The sequence below is a fragment of the Apis laboriosa genome, unplaced genomic scaffold (assembly GCF_014066325.1).
Source record: "Apis laboriosa isolate Shangri-la unplaced genomic scaffold, ASM1406632v1 scaffold29_cov151, whole genome shotgun sequence".
Taxonomy (NCBI): domain Eukaryota; kingdom Metazoa; phylum Arthropoda; class Insecta; order Hymenoptera; family Apidae; genus Apis; species Apis laboriosa.
In genome coordinates, this window is record NW_025222728.1 from 893,025 (window position 1) to 911,331 (window position 18,307).

Consider the following 18,307-nt stretch of genomic DNA (forward strand, 5'->3'; position numbering starts at 1 on the left):
CCGTTGAGCACGATTTCGAGAATGGAAACCGCAGGAAATTAACGGTGACACGTGGTCGGGCTGGACACGTGTTTAACCGCGTACAAACGATAAAAAATATGATACCCGATGAAACTTGGATCAGAACTTGGAATAGATGACAATAATGTGAATTTGCATAATCGCGTTCGATGCGATAGATATAGGAAAATCGTTGAATTTCGTCGTTAAACGAGCATCAGCGAACCAGATAAATTCGAATGAAAAAAAAAAAAAAAAAAAAAAGCTGATCGAAGATTCATCGGAATGGTATCAATCGAAGAATCGATTCATAGATTACGTAGTGGAAAAACAAGTGGAAAAACATCGAGAGAGGGACAAAAATAATCAAAGAGCAGGAGAGGGATGGAGGGGTATGGACGAGGGAATCGGGAAAATCGGAAACAATTGTCGCTCGTGTATGTTCGAGGAGAGGACTTGTGCGCGCGCAATTTGCGCGTCAGGAAAATGCATGCTTCGATGGCAGCAGCTGCGGGACGTTATTGATACTACATTTCTCCCGATTTGACGAATTGCCGTATTGGGCTAATGGTCCGAATACGAAGGCCCCCGACCGATCCAGCCGGCTTCTGACTCGCGGCTTCCTAGCAAAATTGTTGACCCTCCACGTAAAACTATAACTCGCTCATAATTCTCCGCCATTTCGGTCTGGAGAAGCTGGAAGAAAAAACGAGAAAACGTGGTCAAACAAATGGTCGAGGGAAATATCGAATACTTCTGCTCGGTTTACTTTTCGAAAATTAATGCCAACGAGCCGAGCCTTTCGTCGTTTCATCGACGTGATTTCGAATAAAACATTCGAATACAAGTTTTCAAAATTCAAAATTACACGAAACCACAAATTGTTAAATTTTACTGGCATATTATCTCGAAAGACGCGACATGAATCGTATAAATGGAAACATTCAACGCACTATACAGATTTATGTAACAAATATACGATCTACGTTTCAATCTATTCTAGTATTTGGAACAGGTTCAAATAGACTGATATAAATTAGTGGTTCTTACCAGAAAAATGTGTCGTGGCGGTGAACCGAAGCATTTTACGAAGGCATGCCATTTTTCCCGAACTCGTCACTACCGAGAATCAACGTCACAAAAATACCGGGATATAAATTTGAAAAAAATAGGTCGATTAAAAACATCGATATCCATTAAACTGTCTCTTAAAATGTTCGGCTGGCGATCGAAACATAATCTCGAAATGGAGAATACGAGAATACGTTCGAACACGTTTGAAAGAGAAAAGGAGACTGAGGTATGTGTAGCACTAGCGAGCAACCTCATATCGTCCAACGTAACAGGGAAAAAAACGTCAACAAAGACGAACTGCCTATAAGTATAATCTAAAAATATAAACAAGCTGCTCGATCTAGCACAGCGAAAAATGTAAACTTTGCGCAATTAACGTTTCTGAGAAATATTCATTTGAAAAACCTTTTACAATAATAAATATTAACAGACATTCGAACTACGCAACGACAAAAGGAAGCGTTTAACGTACGAATATCAATAGAAATTATAAAAATCTCATTACCATGATACGTTAAACTATTTTTCGCTAATATTTGTTTATTTAATAAATAATTATTCGCTGTACAATGCTTTTTTACATACCTAGCTAAATATCATAAATGAATTTCGATGGATGATGAGAAAACAAATTGTTAATGGCCGACATATTGAATCGTGATTACGTCACAAATTAGAATAATCATTAATTTCATCTATTTTCAAATATTCGTCGTAATATTTCAATTAATCTCGAAATAATTCTTTTAAATTTATCGGAATAAGACAAAATCTAAATATATTTACTCGAATTTACGACTATAAAAATCTTTTATTCGCTTTCCCGCCATTTTCATTTCTGAGATACTTTGATTAATAACAATTTCTATAAATTTACACTTACCGAATTGATTATCCAGTAGAATATCTCGATATTTCGTTGCACAACATTAAATTATTCACTTTTTGATTTCGCAATATACACGATCACCAAGTTTTTTCAATTAATTAACATAAATTAACTTTCAATTAACGAGCATTTGCACCACATCGACTCAACAAGCACTTTTGAGAAAGAAAACATCAAATCAAACGTTCGTCCAATCGGCGGGCGTTAGTGTCGCCATCTATATACGACGCCATAAACTATCACTTCAAATGGAAGTTATCCACTGAAAATTATCGATTGCCGCCAATTTAAAAATTATTTTTTGAATAAAAATAATCTTATTCTTTTTTTTATAAATATACTTTCGATTATGCTGTAGTGGTAATTTCTTTCTTATTACCATAAAATTAAAAGATATCGAAAGTATATAATACGATATCGTAAAATATAAATTATCATTTTTAAAAGCGTTTAATACTTTGTAACAAATTCATGAGCGATATTTAAAAGAAAAATTTAAGATACAAGTAAAAATGTATTTCGTAAATGTAAAAATGTAATCTTTCTGAATTTTTTCTTCTTTTTTTTTTTTTTTTTTTTTTTTTTGTAATATAATTACGACTCGGTCGCAATTACGGCACTCGTATTTTCTATTTTTTCTTCGAATTGATTCAGAAAAATGGCCCCGAAGCCTGAGAAGGAATGAAACTACATTATGCATAGCGCACCATTTTACTTGCTGCATTCTCGGGATGATAATGGCATCGTTTGAAGTGTTCGCGTAATTAATGAAGCTAAAAAAAAGTTTTGACCCTTAATTACGCTGTCCATTGTATTTGGAGAGTTCCTTTTTTCTACGGACTACTATGAAAATACGAATAAAGAAAACGGGCCAGAATACTGCAATCAACGAATGTCTCCGAGAATATATTATATAAACGCAATCATTTTTTATCTCTCTTATGAATTTGACGAATACCGTTTATATAAATGATTTTGAAATAATTTACATATTGATTAAATACGGAAAAATATTTCGCGAAACGGTAACAATGTCTATCTTATCTATCTTTAGAAGATTTAAAACTACTTATACAAAAGCTATTCGTAGAGATGTTTCTTCTATTATTATATGTTATAAAAAAAAAACCAAGTCGTTGGCATTCTATTAGATGAACAGTCTTCGTCTAATAATAAATTTATAATTTTTATAGTGATCGTGATAAATCATAGATGCCGATCGAGAAACGCTGACTTTTTTTTTCAAAGTCGGTATTTCAGAACTGTATATGACGTGAAGTCCAATAAAACGAGAGAGCCTCTTCCGTGATAGAACAAAAGTCCATTCCGTTTCGTACTCGAATCGTACGACTGAGAGTTGGACGACAATAAGATATTAAAACGAATCAATATCCCTTCATTGTTGTAATAAATGATGCACTCTTGAACAATAATTAAACGTTTTAAATATATAAATAAACGTGGAAAAACCAACGATCGATCGGTAAAAAGGATCGTTCCAGTTGGAACGACTCCACGAAGAGTCTCACCGGATAAGAAGAATCCTATACTCTCTTTGGAACACGGTCGGGCAGAGAATTTTTATAACTAAATTTTCAAGTATAATCAAGATCACGGTCATTATCTCCAATTACCCATTACTCCGAGTAATTGTGTTAATAGGCTAGGGAGAAACGAACTTCGAGTCCTCGAAGCGGAACCCACGAAAATCGCTTCGCTATTCCCTCCTTGAAAATTATACCTTTGTGCTTTAAACGCTTTACAACCCAAGCTAACCGTGAGCTCGTATCCACTTCGAACGTTGCCTAATTTTCCCTACGATTTAAAAAAAAACTATGCTATCCTTCGTTCATTATTCGTACATCGAAGAATATACCCGATTCAAAAATATTAATTTTTCCTTATTTTCTCTCCGATCCACGATATATTCCATCGATATACAAAGATCGATACGATGCCACGACGCGAACACGAAATGACGGGCCAAATTTCTTAGATAGACGGAGACGAGGAACTTTAGAAATCTCGAGGAATTCAATATGTTTAAAAACGTTTAACGACGCGAAAAGATCTACCCTATCCAGCGAGTCGTTGGTCGATCGGGGCCCGACGAGAGTGGGTGGGCCCGACACTTGCGGTCCCAGAACCAAATCGACCGTCGAGCTTCGTATGGCGTATGGGACAGAGCGGGGGTTGCGGCGTAAGAGTCGGGGCCCTGAGGGCCCCTCGCTCCGGTGTTCGGGCCCGGTATGGGAGCGGAGAGGGGCTCGAGGGGGCAAAGGCACATTCCAAGGCAGAACGGCTGCCAGTGAAGGTGGAAGACACGAACAGTCTCTCACGATATTGCGCTCCGTTCCTATCCCCGGTTGCTTCCTTTCTTCCAGAGTGCTCGTCGTCGCTCGTTTTCACCCGTCCCCGTGGGACCGTGTAGTGTGTGCCGTGCCGTGTCGTGCTGTGCCGTGCCGTGCCGTGCCGTGCCGTACCGTGCCGTGCTGTATCGTACCGTGCAAGTGCCGTTCCTTCCTTCCTTCCTTTCTTCTTTCCTTCATGTTGTACGAGACGCGACGCGATGCGAGCCGACTCTCGGAATCGAATTAACGAGAATTCGTGGTCGACGCCGAGGAGAGAGGCAACATGCATGGGATAGAGTGTTCCGCGGTAAAGCGCACCGGGCGTACGTGTACGCTCGTCTTTTTTGGCGCCACGCGTGTCGTTCAACGTTTCGAAAATGCTCACGCCTACTTACGCACCACGGTATTCCAGTGGGAAGAGCAAGGAGCAGAGAGTTCGTGTCGAAAATAGACTTTTGCCTCGTGTTCAGATCCGTGGCCCGATCGTCGGGCATGCGGAAGGAGCGTCACCGGGAGACAGTGATTGAGAGGATCCGGCAGACGGGGAGCACTTGAATATTCGATCGCGCAGGTGAACCGCACAAAACTATCTTTTTCTCTTAATACGCGATGGATACGATGAGGGGATGGGTATTTTCAAGGTACTCGACTTCTTTTCTTTCTTCTCTTTTCTTCTCTTTTTTTTTTTCTTTTTTGCACGTAATAATATACGGATACATTTCGAGAGAGAGAGAGAGAGAGAGAGAGAGGATTGTATCCCAACAGGGTTTTTCGACTCTTCTCTACGTTGAGAAATCTCTAATAACTACGGCGAGTAAATTTAAACCGTGCCACGACGTTTCGAATGTTTGTATCGCAGAATTTCGTGACGAAGTCGAAGCTGTTGACACAACCGTTCCCCATTTATTTATTCGTGACGGTGAAACCGGTATCCGTGGCAAAAGGAGCAAGGAGTAGATAGGTTTAGGTGTACCTAAATGCTAGGAATAGGAACAGTTCAAAAAGACTGACTTTGAGGATAAAGAGACGGTTGCAGATTCGGTTCGGAACGGATCCCTTCAAATTAAGATTATACCTGCTCGAATGTGCATAAACGGAAGGGTAATTTTCTGCCATTTCGATTGTGGATGCCTATCAATTGTGGACCGTTGCCTCGTTAGTTACATCAGATTTACGATCACGTATAAACACCGTGAAAAATTCTTTTTACGAGTCAAGCAGTTCGGTGAGAATCGTCTGGAACAGAGGGCAACTCTGTGAAGGAGAGGATATAGGGAAGGGGGAGGGGGAGGGGGGAGGGGGGAGGGGAGAGAGGGGAGAGAGGGATTCGTCGGGTTTTCTGCTCGAACGAAATTAAATCCACGTGCCACCGAGCATTCCCCATTCTTCCTTCGATCGAGAGATCGCCGAACGGCAGAAAAACTTAACCGCGTCCGAGCAACGCCATCGGCATCGAACTTGACCATGGCCTTCGAAGCCTTTGCGCTCGTATAACGAGATACGAGGAATGTAAGTTGCCGGGAGACCACCGCTCGTACTTACTCGAGAACCACCTCGGCCTGGTTGCCTGTAACTAGATGCCCGATACCAAATGTGTACCTCGCGAAGGTAGCGACCGATGCGATCGATTTTGCGGATGAAACGCAACGGGGGCCATTAGGCTAAGCAGATTTCCCTTTTAGAAGTCGATAGATCGAATAGATGAGGGCCCGCTCGCGCCACCGTTCACCGTTAATAAGAGGATAATAAGAGGATCGATAATGCGATGTTTCGCGTCGAATTTTTTCTTTTTTTTTCTTTCTTTCTTTCTTTCTTTCTTTCTTTCTTCCTTTCTTTTTCGTAACGTAACGAAACAATAACTTTCCCCCGAATCCTCCCCAATCGATCTCCAACGAATAGACAACACCGTGGATCACGCGATTGTTAAATGGATCTTAACCCAACGATTTTCGATTTTTCTGAAAGATGATGATCGTTAGTCAGAATTTCTTAACAACAATTTCTTAACAAGCTAATATATAGGATAAGGAATTATAGGGTGGGATTCTTCCAAATACAGGTACAATGCCGGCCTATGAAAGCCACTCCTCGCAACTCGGGAAGAATCGTCTCTAATATTCGCCGAGATATTTATATAAGTTCGTTGAAAGCTATTCGAGAAGTTTTAACGACGGAAGGCGCTAATAGGCTGGGAAAGTTTTCCGCATTTCCGCGTCCGGAACGGATGCGATATCCGCAGTTATCAGCATCATCCTATTACTCCAACCCCGTCGTAATTGGGAGGAGATTCGTTAACCGATCGGCTGCCTCGTATTTTTTCTTCTACCGATCATCGAGGAATTTACCTTTTCTCTGTCGCCCCCCCCTCTCTTTTAGCCGATTGATTCGGGGGATATATTGGGAGGGGAAGATATTTCGTTTCGTTCTTTTCATAGGGGAAATACGGCTGTGTTCGACCACCGTTTCCGAAACGATTTGTCAAGTTCAACGAGGCGGCGAGCATGGAAAGTCGAGTCTCTCTCGAGACGTGAGATGAGTCGTATCGCGGCCCGAAATCGCGAATTCGTTTATCCAAAGGAGGTTTCGATTATCGATCGAGATGGAAACGCGTCGTATCCTTTTCCAACGAGAGTAATTATATCGTGACGACGATTAACACGATTGCTGGTCGATATTTTCAGGTCCCATTACGATGTCCCAACCGCAATTAACCACGGATCTGGACGTTCCGGAAAATCCGCAACACTCTTGCCAATGCTCGGCGATGAGCAGCATGGATTCCATGAGAGCGCAGAGGGACAGAGCGGAGCGGAGCGTGGGAAGTACAAGAATTTCCAACAACCAAGAACTGCCCAGGGGTTTGGAGGCGCTTCAGAGTGCGTTCGAGCCGATAAGAAGACTGGAGAGCCCGTTGTCGTCTCATCACCATCAGGAGAGCCAACAGATGAATTTGGAGAATAGCAGGGGGGTGGACATGTTGGAGCACCAGGCGGGGTTGTCGCCGAACGCGAGAACGATGGAAGGTCAGGGCGCGATTCTGTCGAGACACGGTCACAATATTTCGTGCAGCCCGAGGAACTTGGATCTTTCCCGAAACTTGGCGTTCGAGGCGGCGCGAAGAGTTCAGGAATCCGGCAACTTGCAGGATAACCAGCACAGCCTAACTTCCAGCCCCAGCCCTTTGCTGGAGTCTGCCACGGCTCTGCTCGATACGTCCGCCAAAGAACTGGACAAGCAGCTCGAGGAGCACGGTGGGTTATCGCAGAAACCTGCCGCCACGGCCTGCAAAGACAAGCTGAAGAATATTCAGCAGGTTCTGAATCCTTATCAACATCATCACGAGCCGGCCACGGCCGAGCGCAACGTCCACGGCGGACATTTCCACGGCGACGCGCACGCGCACGTCCACAAGCACGCCGACAACTTTCGAGGGGCCGCGAATCTGGACGGAATTGGGGACGGGTTGATGGGAGGATTTCAGCAACACCAGCGACAGCACACCCACCACCATCACGGGAACGCGAAAACCGCGAACGTGGCCCATCACCACGGGCCAACGGGGGCCGTGCACCATTCCCACGGGCCCCAAGGGATGCCAGGCCATCATCACGGAAATCTCGCGCCCCCCCTTACCAGCCACGTGCACGGAAACGCGCCCGGCCCTCCCATGGCCGGGTCCGGGGCGAGTCACGCGGGTCAAAATCCGACGGGAAATCCGAGCGGCCATCACCATCCGAACCCTTTGCCGACCTCGACCACCATGGTCCACAGAAATTCGCCGACCAATCATCATCGTCTCGCGGGTGGTGGGACCGGGCTCGCCGCTCATTATCCGTCCAACTCGGGTTTCTCCAGCGACCACCACGGCACCTCGAGCGCGATGAGCGGGGCTTCGTCCAACTCGAGCATGTTGAATCACGGCGGGTCACCGGCGGTTCACAGGCACGTGGTGAACGCGAACAGCAGCCTGTCGACCACGCCGCTCGCTAGCCATCATCATGGCAGCTCGTCGGGAAGCTTGACCGGGCATTCCAGCGTGAATCATCATCACGTTAGTTCTGGGATATCCTGTGAGTCTTCCTCGTCAAACGCCAATACGAGAACGCATAGTCGTTTAGATCACGTCCACGATCATCATCATCATTTACAACAAGTGCATTCGTTGCACCCTAGCCACCCGGATGCCCGCCAAAGGGACAGAGCTCCGTCGAGCCTCGAGCATCACGCCCATCATCACGGCCACGTGCACACCCACGGCCATCAGCATCCACAGAACAACGATACCAAAAATACGTCCATCATCGGGGTCGACTCGATACAGGTATTTTTTTATAGAAATTTTTCCATTCCTCCAATTCGCTCGGTCGGTCGCGAAACAATCTCGTCGTAGAGATTCTAATCGTGCCTGCGCGCGACAACCATCCATTAATCACTCGCGAGTTTGCCCGCTGACGCACAACTAATTATTCGCATACGATGACTTCTATGTAATAACGCCGTTCACAATTTAATCGCAACGTTAATTATTCAGAGACAGACGAGACAAATTTCGTCCACGCGTATCTTTCTCTCTCTCCTAGAGAGAATCGTTCTTCTTCTTTTTTCTTTTACAAAGTGACGATTTTGATTTCGTCCAGGTGTCGGCCCCTTCGAAAAGCAAGTGCCAATGTCACGTGGTGCAAGCTGGAGGAAACAAGAGAGGGCAGGAGGGCGAAAGCGACGGAGGTGTCGAGGTAACGTCAAGAACGCATCAACCCCCCGCGCTACCTCCCCGGCCACCCCCTAGGCCAACCAGACGATACGAAACGACGTCCGTCGATCAATGTGAGTTGATTTTCTACGATCGATCTCTCTCTCAAAAAGTACTCGTTCTTAAAATAATTCTCGAATAATCGATTCTCGAGCATCCGTTATATCCGTCGCGATATCGAATCAATAGCGTAGCTGGTATTCGAACCATCCGCTTCGGTGTCCGTTTGATTTCCTCTCGAAGGGAAAAGTTTCGTTTCCCGAAACTCGGATGAAATTGGACGCGAACGGTGGTGGAAGGTGGAGGCTGGCTCCACCCTTGGTTCGAGCCGAGGATCAGCCGGAATGCCTGCAGTATCATCACCGGCGATGACATCCAGCCGTGTTGTTGCCCCTTTTATCAATGTGTGGACACGCGTTATCGACGTGCCACACCGAGTGAACGCATCCTCGACCGATTCTGGCTCGGTAAGGGGAAACAGCCCCCGTGGAATTTCAACCCTCGACCGCGTCGAGTCGCTGGAATCGTGACGGTATATCGACCAGTCGATGCCCGCAGCAACCGAGGGCAGAAGCATCGTGTCGAAGAATGCTGCGAATCGAACGAGAGGATACGATACTTTTACCCTCGCTCCCATTGATCCGAGTTGGCTCGAGCGAATGGCCGTGAGAGGAATGCCATTTTGGATGTTGCCTTCCAAACGAGTCCCAAGCCTCACCTTCGCCCTCGACACCATCACCACCACCACCACCACCTGTGGGACACCTCGGCGTGTGCGGGCCAACAGAGATCTCGTGGAGTGGCTCTCCGGTTCTTGTGCATTCTCCTCTCGCATTCGTTTCAAAAAATATCGCCCCATTCGTCGAACGTCGTGAAGGAAGAGATGTACAGAGATGGATCGTCGTTGCAACGCGATCGATCCGTTCACGGGGTGTTTGTAAAAATTTGCGACCGAGGGATCATTCCGTTGGGGATATAAAAATAATCGGCATTGGTGATCGATCCAACATTATCCGATTAACCAAGAAAATGCGCGACGAACAATCGACCTTGGGAGGACAATCCCTTGCGAGTGTGACATGTGACACGTGACGCGCGCCAATATAAGTTGATGAAATCGACCGTAAGGGGGAAAGAATAGTGCGCGTTAATCTTAATCTCGATAATTTCCCGATTACATATCGTTTAAAAGTCGAAGAAAATCGATCGTGCAAACTTCGTCCAAAGTTCTTTGAATTCTCTCCTCTCCTGGAGAGGAAAAGTATCATCGCGGTGGTGGCTGACACGTGTCGATTGATACGAAAGAAAGAGTGATCGAGACGAAACGTTGGTGTTCGAAGTTTGAAGTCTTCCAAGCGGAGAAAGATGGATGGATATCCAGTGCTACAGATAGTCCGTTGTCGACTTGGAATGGAAATGGAGATGGATAACCAGGGTTATCCGTTCACAATGGCGGCACACTCGCATTCCCACTTACCACATCCGGCGAACCACGCGCACTTACCGAGATCGCATTACCCTCACCCCTGCGGTATGCCGATTAACCCTTCTTGTTAATTTATCAATCGACCCCCCGATCTGTCTCTACCGCTGATTCTGCATACCCGCATAATCTCTTATTAGTTATTCCATTAAGTCGATTTTCGATACGAGACAATTATCGATGTAATTAATCCATTCGAATATACGCGTACACTCGCTCCCTTTTCTACACACGAGGAAGGAGAATATTTTTTATATCGAGATCGTTCTTATTAATTAATTTTGCAAAAATATTGCTGTTAGTTTTCTTCTTTTCTTTCTCTCTTTTAATTTTACGAATACGTGCATTGGAATGATTAAAAAAAAAAGAAATAGTTTGCGAGAATAAATTTCGAGTTAGGAAAATGCAGTTTCCAGTATATCCATGTTCTATTTTTACCTCTTAAAGATTTTTGTTGCAGTTAGCTGTAGAAGGTCGCATGGATAACAAAAGGTTATCGTATAAATAGATATCGACAGATTTCTATTAATGAAACGCGAATAAAATTTTAAACATCGTGCAATTTAATTATTTTTACCGAAGATTCGGTTAAAATAAATTCGAATTCGCGCGAATGAAACGGAGAATAAGAAATTATAGGCATTTCATCTACCATTGCTCGAAGGGAAGTTTGCCTTTTCAAGGATCAAATCGAAAAACCTGTCGTTTCCTTTTACCCTTGGAATCCATTGTGTTAGCATTTAAATTCCAGTTTCGCTTCGCTCGCCTCGAAAGCAACGCTTTACCAAATCGTAACTATACCAAGATTCTCTATACAGATAGAGGAAGGTGCACTTTAGGTTCTTCTCGTTCACAAAAAGTGGCAGGTACTCTAAGAAATTTGGTAAAATGGTTTCGAGGCAAGATCGCGTCACGACGAGGTCGAGGAAAACTATCTTTACAAATGGGTGGGAATCTGGACAGGTCAGAATTTGCCTTTTCAAAGTATACGAGGAGGAAATTCTTCAAAGAACGAGGAGTTCTCTGAAAAAGGAAATCCCTCTTTCGAAGAATTCTGTTTCTTGAAAATTTGACAATACATCGGATTTGTCAAAACATTTCCGTTAACCATTTTCTCTTTTTCTCTCTCTCTCTCTCTCACGAAAAGTTCGTTCTCATTCTTGGGAATAACAATCGTTCCTCTTTTCAATTCGAGGATTTTTCAATTCGAACTCGGTTACATAATTTTTCATAGATTTTGCTCGTAGGCAGAAAAATAATTAGAATTTTTCATTACGAAAGATGATCTCTCCCCATTCGTATTCTAACCCTATAGAAAGACACAGTGGCATTCTTTATTAATAGGAAACCTGATTAAAAAGTTCAGCTCTGTCGATTCTGTCTCTCTCTCTCCTCCCAGAGAGAGAAAATCTGCTATTGTCTTTGAAGCAACGACGCTTCCATCGTTCAACATTCATTAAAGGAATTTCCAATACAGCGTGCCCGGTTCAATTGGAAGCTTTGACAACAAAAGTTGTGCCCGAATGATCGAGAATGAAATACTCGTTCGTTGGGTACGCGCGATGGAAAAAAAAATACGCTCGACGTTACGATCGCTTTGAATGCAATTCTCCACGCATCCCTACCTTGCTACAATACTTTTCACATTCGTTCTTTGAATTATCGTCAAATGACGTTGACGATTCGACGGCTCGTTTTTTAACGATAAGTTAAAAGAGAAAACGAAAAGACTCGATCGAACGATGCTTTCCTAGAGGAATCTAATTGAGAAAATTACGAAACGAGGAAGATAGAGGTTCGGCCTAGGCGAAGGTAATCCGACTGACTGACTAACGAGATTCGAAGAATTTCGCTCGTGGCACGTTTCCTATTGTGGTCGGATCAAAGCTCCCGTTCGTTCGGTTCTCACGCAAGGACAATCATTATCCCGTGAAAGAAGGAGGCGAGCACGATGGGAATAAGTCTCCGCAGGACCTTTTTTCTGAAAAGGGTCGATAGTCGTACAAAAGATTGCACCGTTTGGCCACCGTGAAAATATCCTTCCAGCTATTTCGTGTTTCTTGAAAGACCTCTCCCCTCCCCCTCCCTTTCGAGAAACAGCGATCGCCGCGGAAAAAGATCCGAGATATTACGTCACGCTTCTGCATTCCTCATTTCTCAAAGATGAAAATATAACCGTATTCTCATTCAGGATACACGAAGCGTAACGAACGTATCCTCTCCTTCTTTCTTTTTCTTCTTCTTTTAATCCCTTCTCCTCCCCCTCCCCCTATAAAGCCTATCGCTTCCGTGCTATCGGTGACCGATTTTAATTTTACCACAGGCCACACGGGGGAAGGTGGTTGCTGCAAGAAGTACGTTGTCCTTTGTTGCCTTTGTGGTGGGCTGAGCGCTGCGGTTGGCAGCCTCTTTCTGGCGGTGCACGCGGTCCTTTCAGCCCACACGGCCAGCCTTGCTCTCTTTGAGACTGTACCATCCTACATTCCTGGCATAATGGTAAGAGGCAAACATCAACGCTTCCATATCTCCCCCTTTTTCCGTATCGAAAACGAGACGAAAATTCAAATTCACTATTCATAATCATGCGCGTTCAATTTCCAGTTAATCCTAATGGGTCTGTTCACGATGTTACTCGCAAGACGGAAACACAGATACGGACTTTTGGTAAGTCAATAATTATTCAACTCCCCCCCTTCTCTTTCTTCTGAAAGCTGATCCACCAAATTATTCCCATTCCAGATGAAAGTGTGCGGTTCGGTAGGGGTGGTGTGCGCGTTGGTATGCGTGCTCGTCACAGTTACGACGACAGTGATACACATGTCCCGGCTTCAAGGTCTTCGAAAATGCGTTTACACGGTGAAAGCGAGGTAAGGAATAATCCACTCTTCAATTTTTTTCATTATCGAATACCAGTTCGATTCATTCGATATAATCACAATCAGGTCGTGCACGTGTTACGGGGCCCCGGAAGGGGATCCAGGAGTCCTGTTCGAAGGTACGCCCCACTGCGAGGCGGTCCACGGTGCCCTGCACGCCTGCCTCAGAGCCCTGTTCGGCGTCTCGGTGGCCGGTATCTTGGCCTGCATATTTTCCTGCATGCTCGTCTACCAGCTGTTGAGTCACGAGAAGAAGAAGATGTATTGGGAACAGTTGGAATTGAGATGCAGATCGTTGTACGGGCAAGGAGGCGGCGTTGGGCCGGCGGGCGGATCGTGCGGTTGCTGCAACGATTGCGGCGGCGCGAGCCCTTGGTGGGCCCAGACGCCGGGAAATCTTTACACGCCGAATCCCGACCTGGCACCGTCCAGGTTCGTTCATCTAACGCTTTTCCCAAAAAATCGATCGCGAGCAACCAACTTTGAACAGAGAGAACGAACTCGCTTTATCGTTATCGAAGAGGAGAGATCAAGATGTTCGCATCAAGCGAGTTGTTGAATCGATAAAAGATGAGAATAACGGCGCATCCCGTGTTGGATGGGATCGTTTACGAATTCAATAGAACGGAACGCGCGGCCCCTCCGATTAGAGTTCATTGAGAAATTATCGATGCGATTCGAAATGCATCGTGTGCATTCGCATCCGAGCGTAACGATACGTATTCAATAGAATTCATTCACGAATGTCACGAATATCGGAGGAGAAGGGAGTGGGGGAGTGCGATAAACTCGTAAACAAGGCAACGATCCCTCGCTTCTGTGTTCCCAGGACACATTGTATTCCGGTAATCCGCTAATGTATGGCATTAATTAAGCCGGAATTCCATCCAGCTTCTGACGTTTGAACAACGGATTTCTTCGTCTCGGAAATAAATTATGATGGATGGACGTTGCCTTTTGTTCCAATATAATGGGAAAGAAAAAAAACTCTATTCCACCGGAAAATATATATATATGCAAATTAAGATCGATATACAATTTCTTTTTTTTTTCCTTTAATTTTTAGCTTCGTCGAAAACAAGGAACAACAGCCATTTTTCGTTTGGATTCGCATTTAACGATAACGTAAACGATACGAGCGCGATACATATTTATGTTGGAAGGGATAAATGATATCGATTGCCAGAAAAGAGAAAACGAACGCGTTTATTTCATTGCAGGAGATGGCGGCTGCCTTGGTCCAGGTCCAGAGGTCCAGCACCGAGCCCGGACTCGAATTATGGCTTTCACACTCAGGCCAGACAGACGGAGGCCAACGTGGAGAGCACGAATGGCCCTTACAGCGTTCTTAATTCCCAATCGAGTGGCCCCTACTCCGTTTTGAACACGCAGAACGGCCCGTACACCCCGAGCACGGCATCCTACAGCGTTCTGGAGACCCCGGTTCCGCTATGGGGACCTCCACCACCTTACAGCGACCCCAACAGCCCCGCTAGACGGCCCCAAGTAGCCGAACAAAGGCCCAGAATCGCGAAACGAATAGAGAACTTCGAGAACAATGAGGGTGAGAGGGAATGGAGAGAGGCGTAACGAAAAAGAAAAAAAAAAAAAAAAAAGATGGTGAAACAACTCGCCGAACAAACTAAACGCGAAATAACGCGCGTTTTTCTTTTTCTTTTCTTTTCTAGATCACAGATCAAGAGCAGCGAAACGGCCCTCGGACAATTACGAAAATGCCGAAGAGATATCGAACAGCACCGATCCGGAGGGGGGGAACGAGGGTACGATGAAGGGTAGACGAGCGAGGAAGCCTTTGAAGGGTGTGGAGAACGGGGCTTTCCAACAGGAGGCGAACGCCGGACCGAAACAGTCGGAGAGCGAGTTATATTTCGGCGACGTGTCCTCCTGTTGCGGACCCGAAAGCAGCTTCTACGACTTGGCCGTGGAGAAGGAAGGTAAAGAACGTAATCTCGTTGAACGATCGGAAGCGAGACGAGAATCACACGGAGGTTATGCATAATTTCGCAGGTGCGGAGCACACGGAGGGGGTTGATTACTTGGCGGCTCGTTTAGGGAAACGACAATTGTCCAAGAGATCGCGAATGCCTCTCCCGTTGCCTTCGGACGGCGGCGACATACCGTCCGACAATTACGCGAACAGCGACGAACCTAGAAGCGCGAGAGGCCCGTACCTAGCGCCCGACGCCCAATACGAGGTGATTCAACAGGGCCGTTACTCTTATTACGCGTCGTCGAAGGACGACGAACAACTTCAGGAAGGGCCAGCCACTTCGGGATACTTCAGAGGAGGAGAGGAGGAGGCCGAGAGGGGGAGGGATTACAGGGATTACAGAGGGGGCCAGCAGGAAGAGGAGACGCCCCAGTGTTGCCTGAGCGACTCGACCACGTTGGACTCGGGTTGGCAAAGTGGCGAGCAGCAGCAATCCGATGACAACGTTAGACCGGTCAACGTGTGATTTATTTATCGATCGGTGGAGAAATGGAGTGGTTAATTAAATTAAACGTTGAGGGAGGAAAGGAGATAGGGGATAAAAGAGACCTCGATTCATCGTACAATTTACTATTACTTTGATTTGTAAGAGAGAGAGAGAGAGAGAGAGAGAGAGAGAGAGAGAGGATCGTTGAAAACTGTGCGTTACGTAGACTTTTTTTGTATTTATACGCCATGGAGATGTTCTTACGAAACACGATCTATCTAACCAGTTAAACAGAACTAGGGAAATTGTCCACGTTAGAATAGAGAAGAAGATGTGTGCGGCGAAGAGTGCAAAAATTTATCGTATTTAAAGATAAAAATAGAACGTAAGCGATGTGATTTGTGGTACAGTGTAGCTTAAAACGTAAACCTTGATTATTATAGAGCGCAATCATGGGATAGAAGAATACGCGCGTTGGATCGTGCTTTTCTCACGATTTACGTATTATTATTATTATTATTATTGCTATTATTATTATTAATATTAATATTATCAATACAAGTCTGAAAGTGGGTTAGAAAAAGAGTAGACTATATGCGAAAGAGTAATCGTGCGAGAGATCCTGCGTAACGATGTATTTTTATTAATTAAACGATGTCGCCCGTGTTGTTCGTAATCGCTAAAAAATTGTGTGTTGGTAAAAAAAGAAAAAAGCGAGAGAGAGTTAAATTTAGTCTCGTAAGCGATGTGTCGAAGAAAAGGTCTCTGAAATAAAAAGAGAAAAAAAAAGAAAAAAAGTTTCGAAAGTTGTTGCACGTCCAAGTTGATGCATCCAATTGAAAAAGAAGAGACCTTTGCTTTGGCAATTCGTTAGAAACGTCCATGTACAAACGTGTGCTTTATTCTTGCCAATATCTCGTTAGACGTCGACTCGATTTCGCACTTAGACGTTAATTGTCGGGAATATATTTACCATTCGATGAGTTCCAATGTGAGCACGTTATTTTTTATCGTATCATTCTCGATCACTGCCATTCGAACAATCCTTCTTTTCTATTCGCAAAATTCCGTGGTATGGAAAATATATGCGGAATATGGGAGAAATGTGTTTGCACGTCCACGATTTGTTGAATCTGTATTCGAAATTTTGCGATTTTTTTTTTTTCTTTTTTTTAAGAAAAGTATTTATCGCACATTATATGTCGTATAACATATAATAAATACACACGTGCTCGTGATATGTGTTAGCTTCGTCGAGTCTTTTTTTCCGTTGTAAGGCCAGATTCGATTTTCGATCATACAAAATCCCGGTGGACCAAGAACGACGATATATATATATAAAAAAAAAAAAGAGAGATATTGATTTTTATTGAATCGAATATTACAAAAGGGGGAATATCGATCGAGAATATTGCCGTTCGTTAAGATGGCACAGATATTTTATAATCAGAGAGATTGAAAAACGAAAGAGAGGTGGGGTAGAAAAAAAGAAGGCCAGCTTAGAGGAATAGTTTTAACGTTGTTTACTCGATAAAGTGTACCTTAAGAGCGGATACGTAGCAAGTCGAACGATACATTGTCGAACGATGTAACTAACTAACGATTAAAAAAAAAAGGAAAAGAAAAAAAAAAAAATAAAATAAAGCTTCGTTTTGTAAAGAAAACCACGCGTACCACCCTCGATGTATCGTATCGTATCGTACATAAACCGTTCCCTTTGCTAAGAGCGATGAAATCGAAAGGATTGGTGTCGCCCAATGTCGAAAAATATCCTTTCACCGTTCCTCAAAGTTCCTCCAATTGAATCGAAGAAACGGATATGAACGCGATATACTAATTGTCCCCCGGGTCAACGATTTTATCGTTGACCGATATGTCGTTGAAACACACCCAGGTAACCATTTAAAGAGGAATGTCGGATCTATGGCAGGCCTCTATTGTCAGCAGTTTCCTTAGAGAACTCCCTTACCGCTCGTTGGCCAACATCAGATTATAAGATTTCGCAACGATCGTTGAACTTTTGCAATACACACGTGTGCGGACACGGGAGGCCAACCCATTGTACGTATCCATATTGTTCTCGCTCTCGACAGGATAAAAAATGAGCCAATATCTTCGAGCCAATCGATCGTATATTTGTACGTGCTTATGTTTCAAGTTCACGATTCGCGATGAATGAATTACACGATTAGACGTGTAACATGGCATTATATTCCATGATTTTTGAAATCGTATCGAATCTAAACAAAAAATCTATCCAAGAAGGAAAGGATTCGTTTCTGGATCGATTATAATACGGTAAGTGTATATTTACATAGAACAATACAATCTCTCGAGACGAAACGTGTTTTTCTTTTTTTATATACACATCGAGATCGCATCTAAGAAGAAGAAGAAGAAGTTGGTCGAGAACTGTATGATGCTGCTGCTGAATCATTTAATTAAC

At 44.2% G+C, this 18,307-nt stretch overlaps 1 protein-coding gene across 1 annotated transcript; it reads left to right on the top strand.

Moving 5' to 3' along the window:
- The first annotated feature begins 4,756 nt into the window (after positions 1-4,756).
- Positions 4,757-17,492, top strand: LOC122714336. Its single transcript, XM_043935594.1, has 10 exons — positions 4,757-4,885; positions 6,996-8,635; positions 8,952-9,138; positions 12,871-13,043; positions 13,149-13,211; positions 13,287-13,414; positions 13,490-13,855; positions 14,644-14,987; positions 15,112-15,378; positions 15,452-17,492. The coding sequence occupies exons 2-10, from the start codon at positions 7,007-7,009 to the stop codon at positions 15,898-15,900; spliced, it is 3,606 nt and encodes a 1,201-aa protein (XP_043791529.1). The 5' UTR covers positions 4,757-4,885; positions 6,996-7,006; the 3' UTR covers positions 15,901-17,492.
- Positions 17,493-18,307: the final 815 nt, after the last annotated feature.

What these genes read in the sequence shown, in the direction of transcription:
- LOC122714336 (XM_043935594.1), top strand. Translation starts at nt 7,007, where the DNA reads ATGTCCCAACCGCAATTAACCACGGATCTGGACGTTCCGGAAAATCCG. An exon ending in AACGACGTCCGTCGATCAAT is followed by an intron (nt 9,139 to 12,870) that starts GTGAGTTGATTT and finishes ATTTTACCACAG; the next exon opens with GCCACACGGGGGAAGGTGGT. An exon ending in CTTGGCCGTGGAGAAGGAAG is followed by an intron (nt 15,379 to 15,451) that starts GTAAAGAACGTA and finishes ATAATTTCGCAG; the next exon opens with GTGCGGAGCACACGGAGGGG.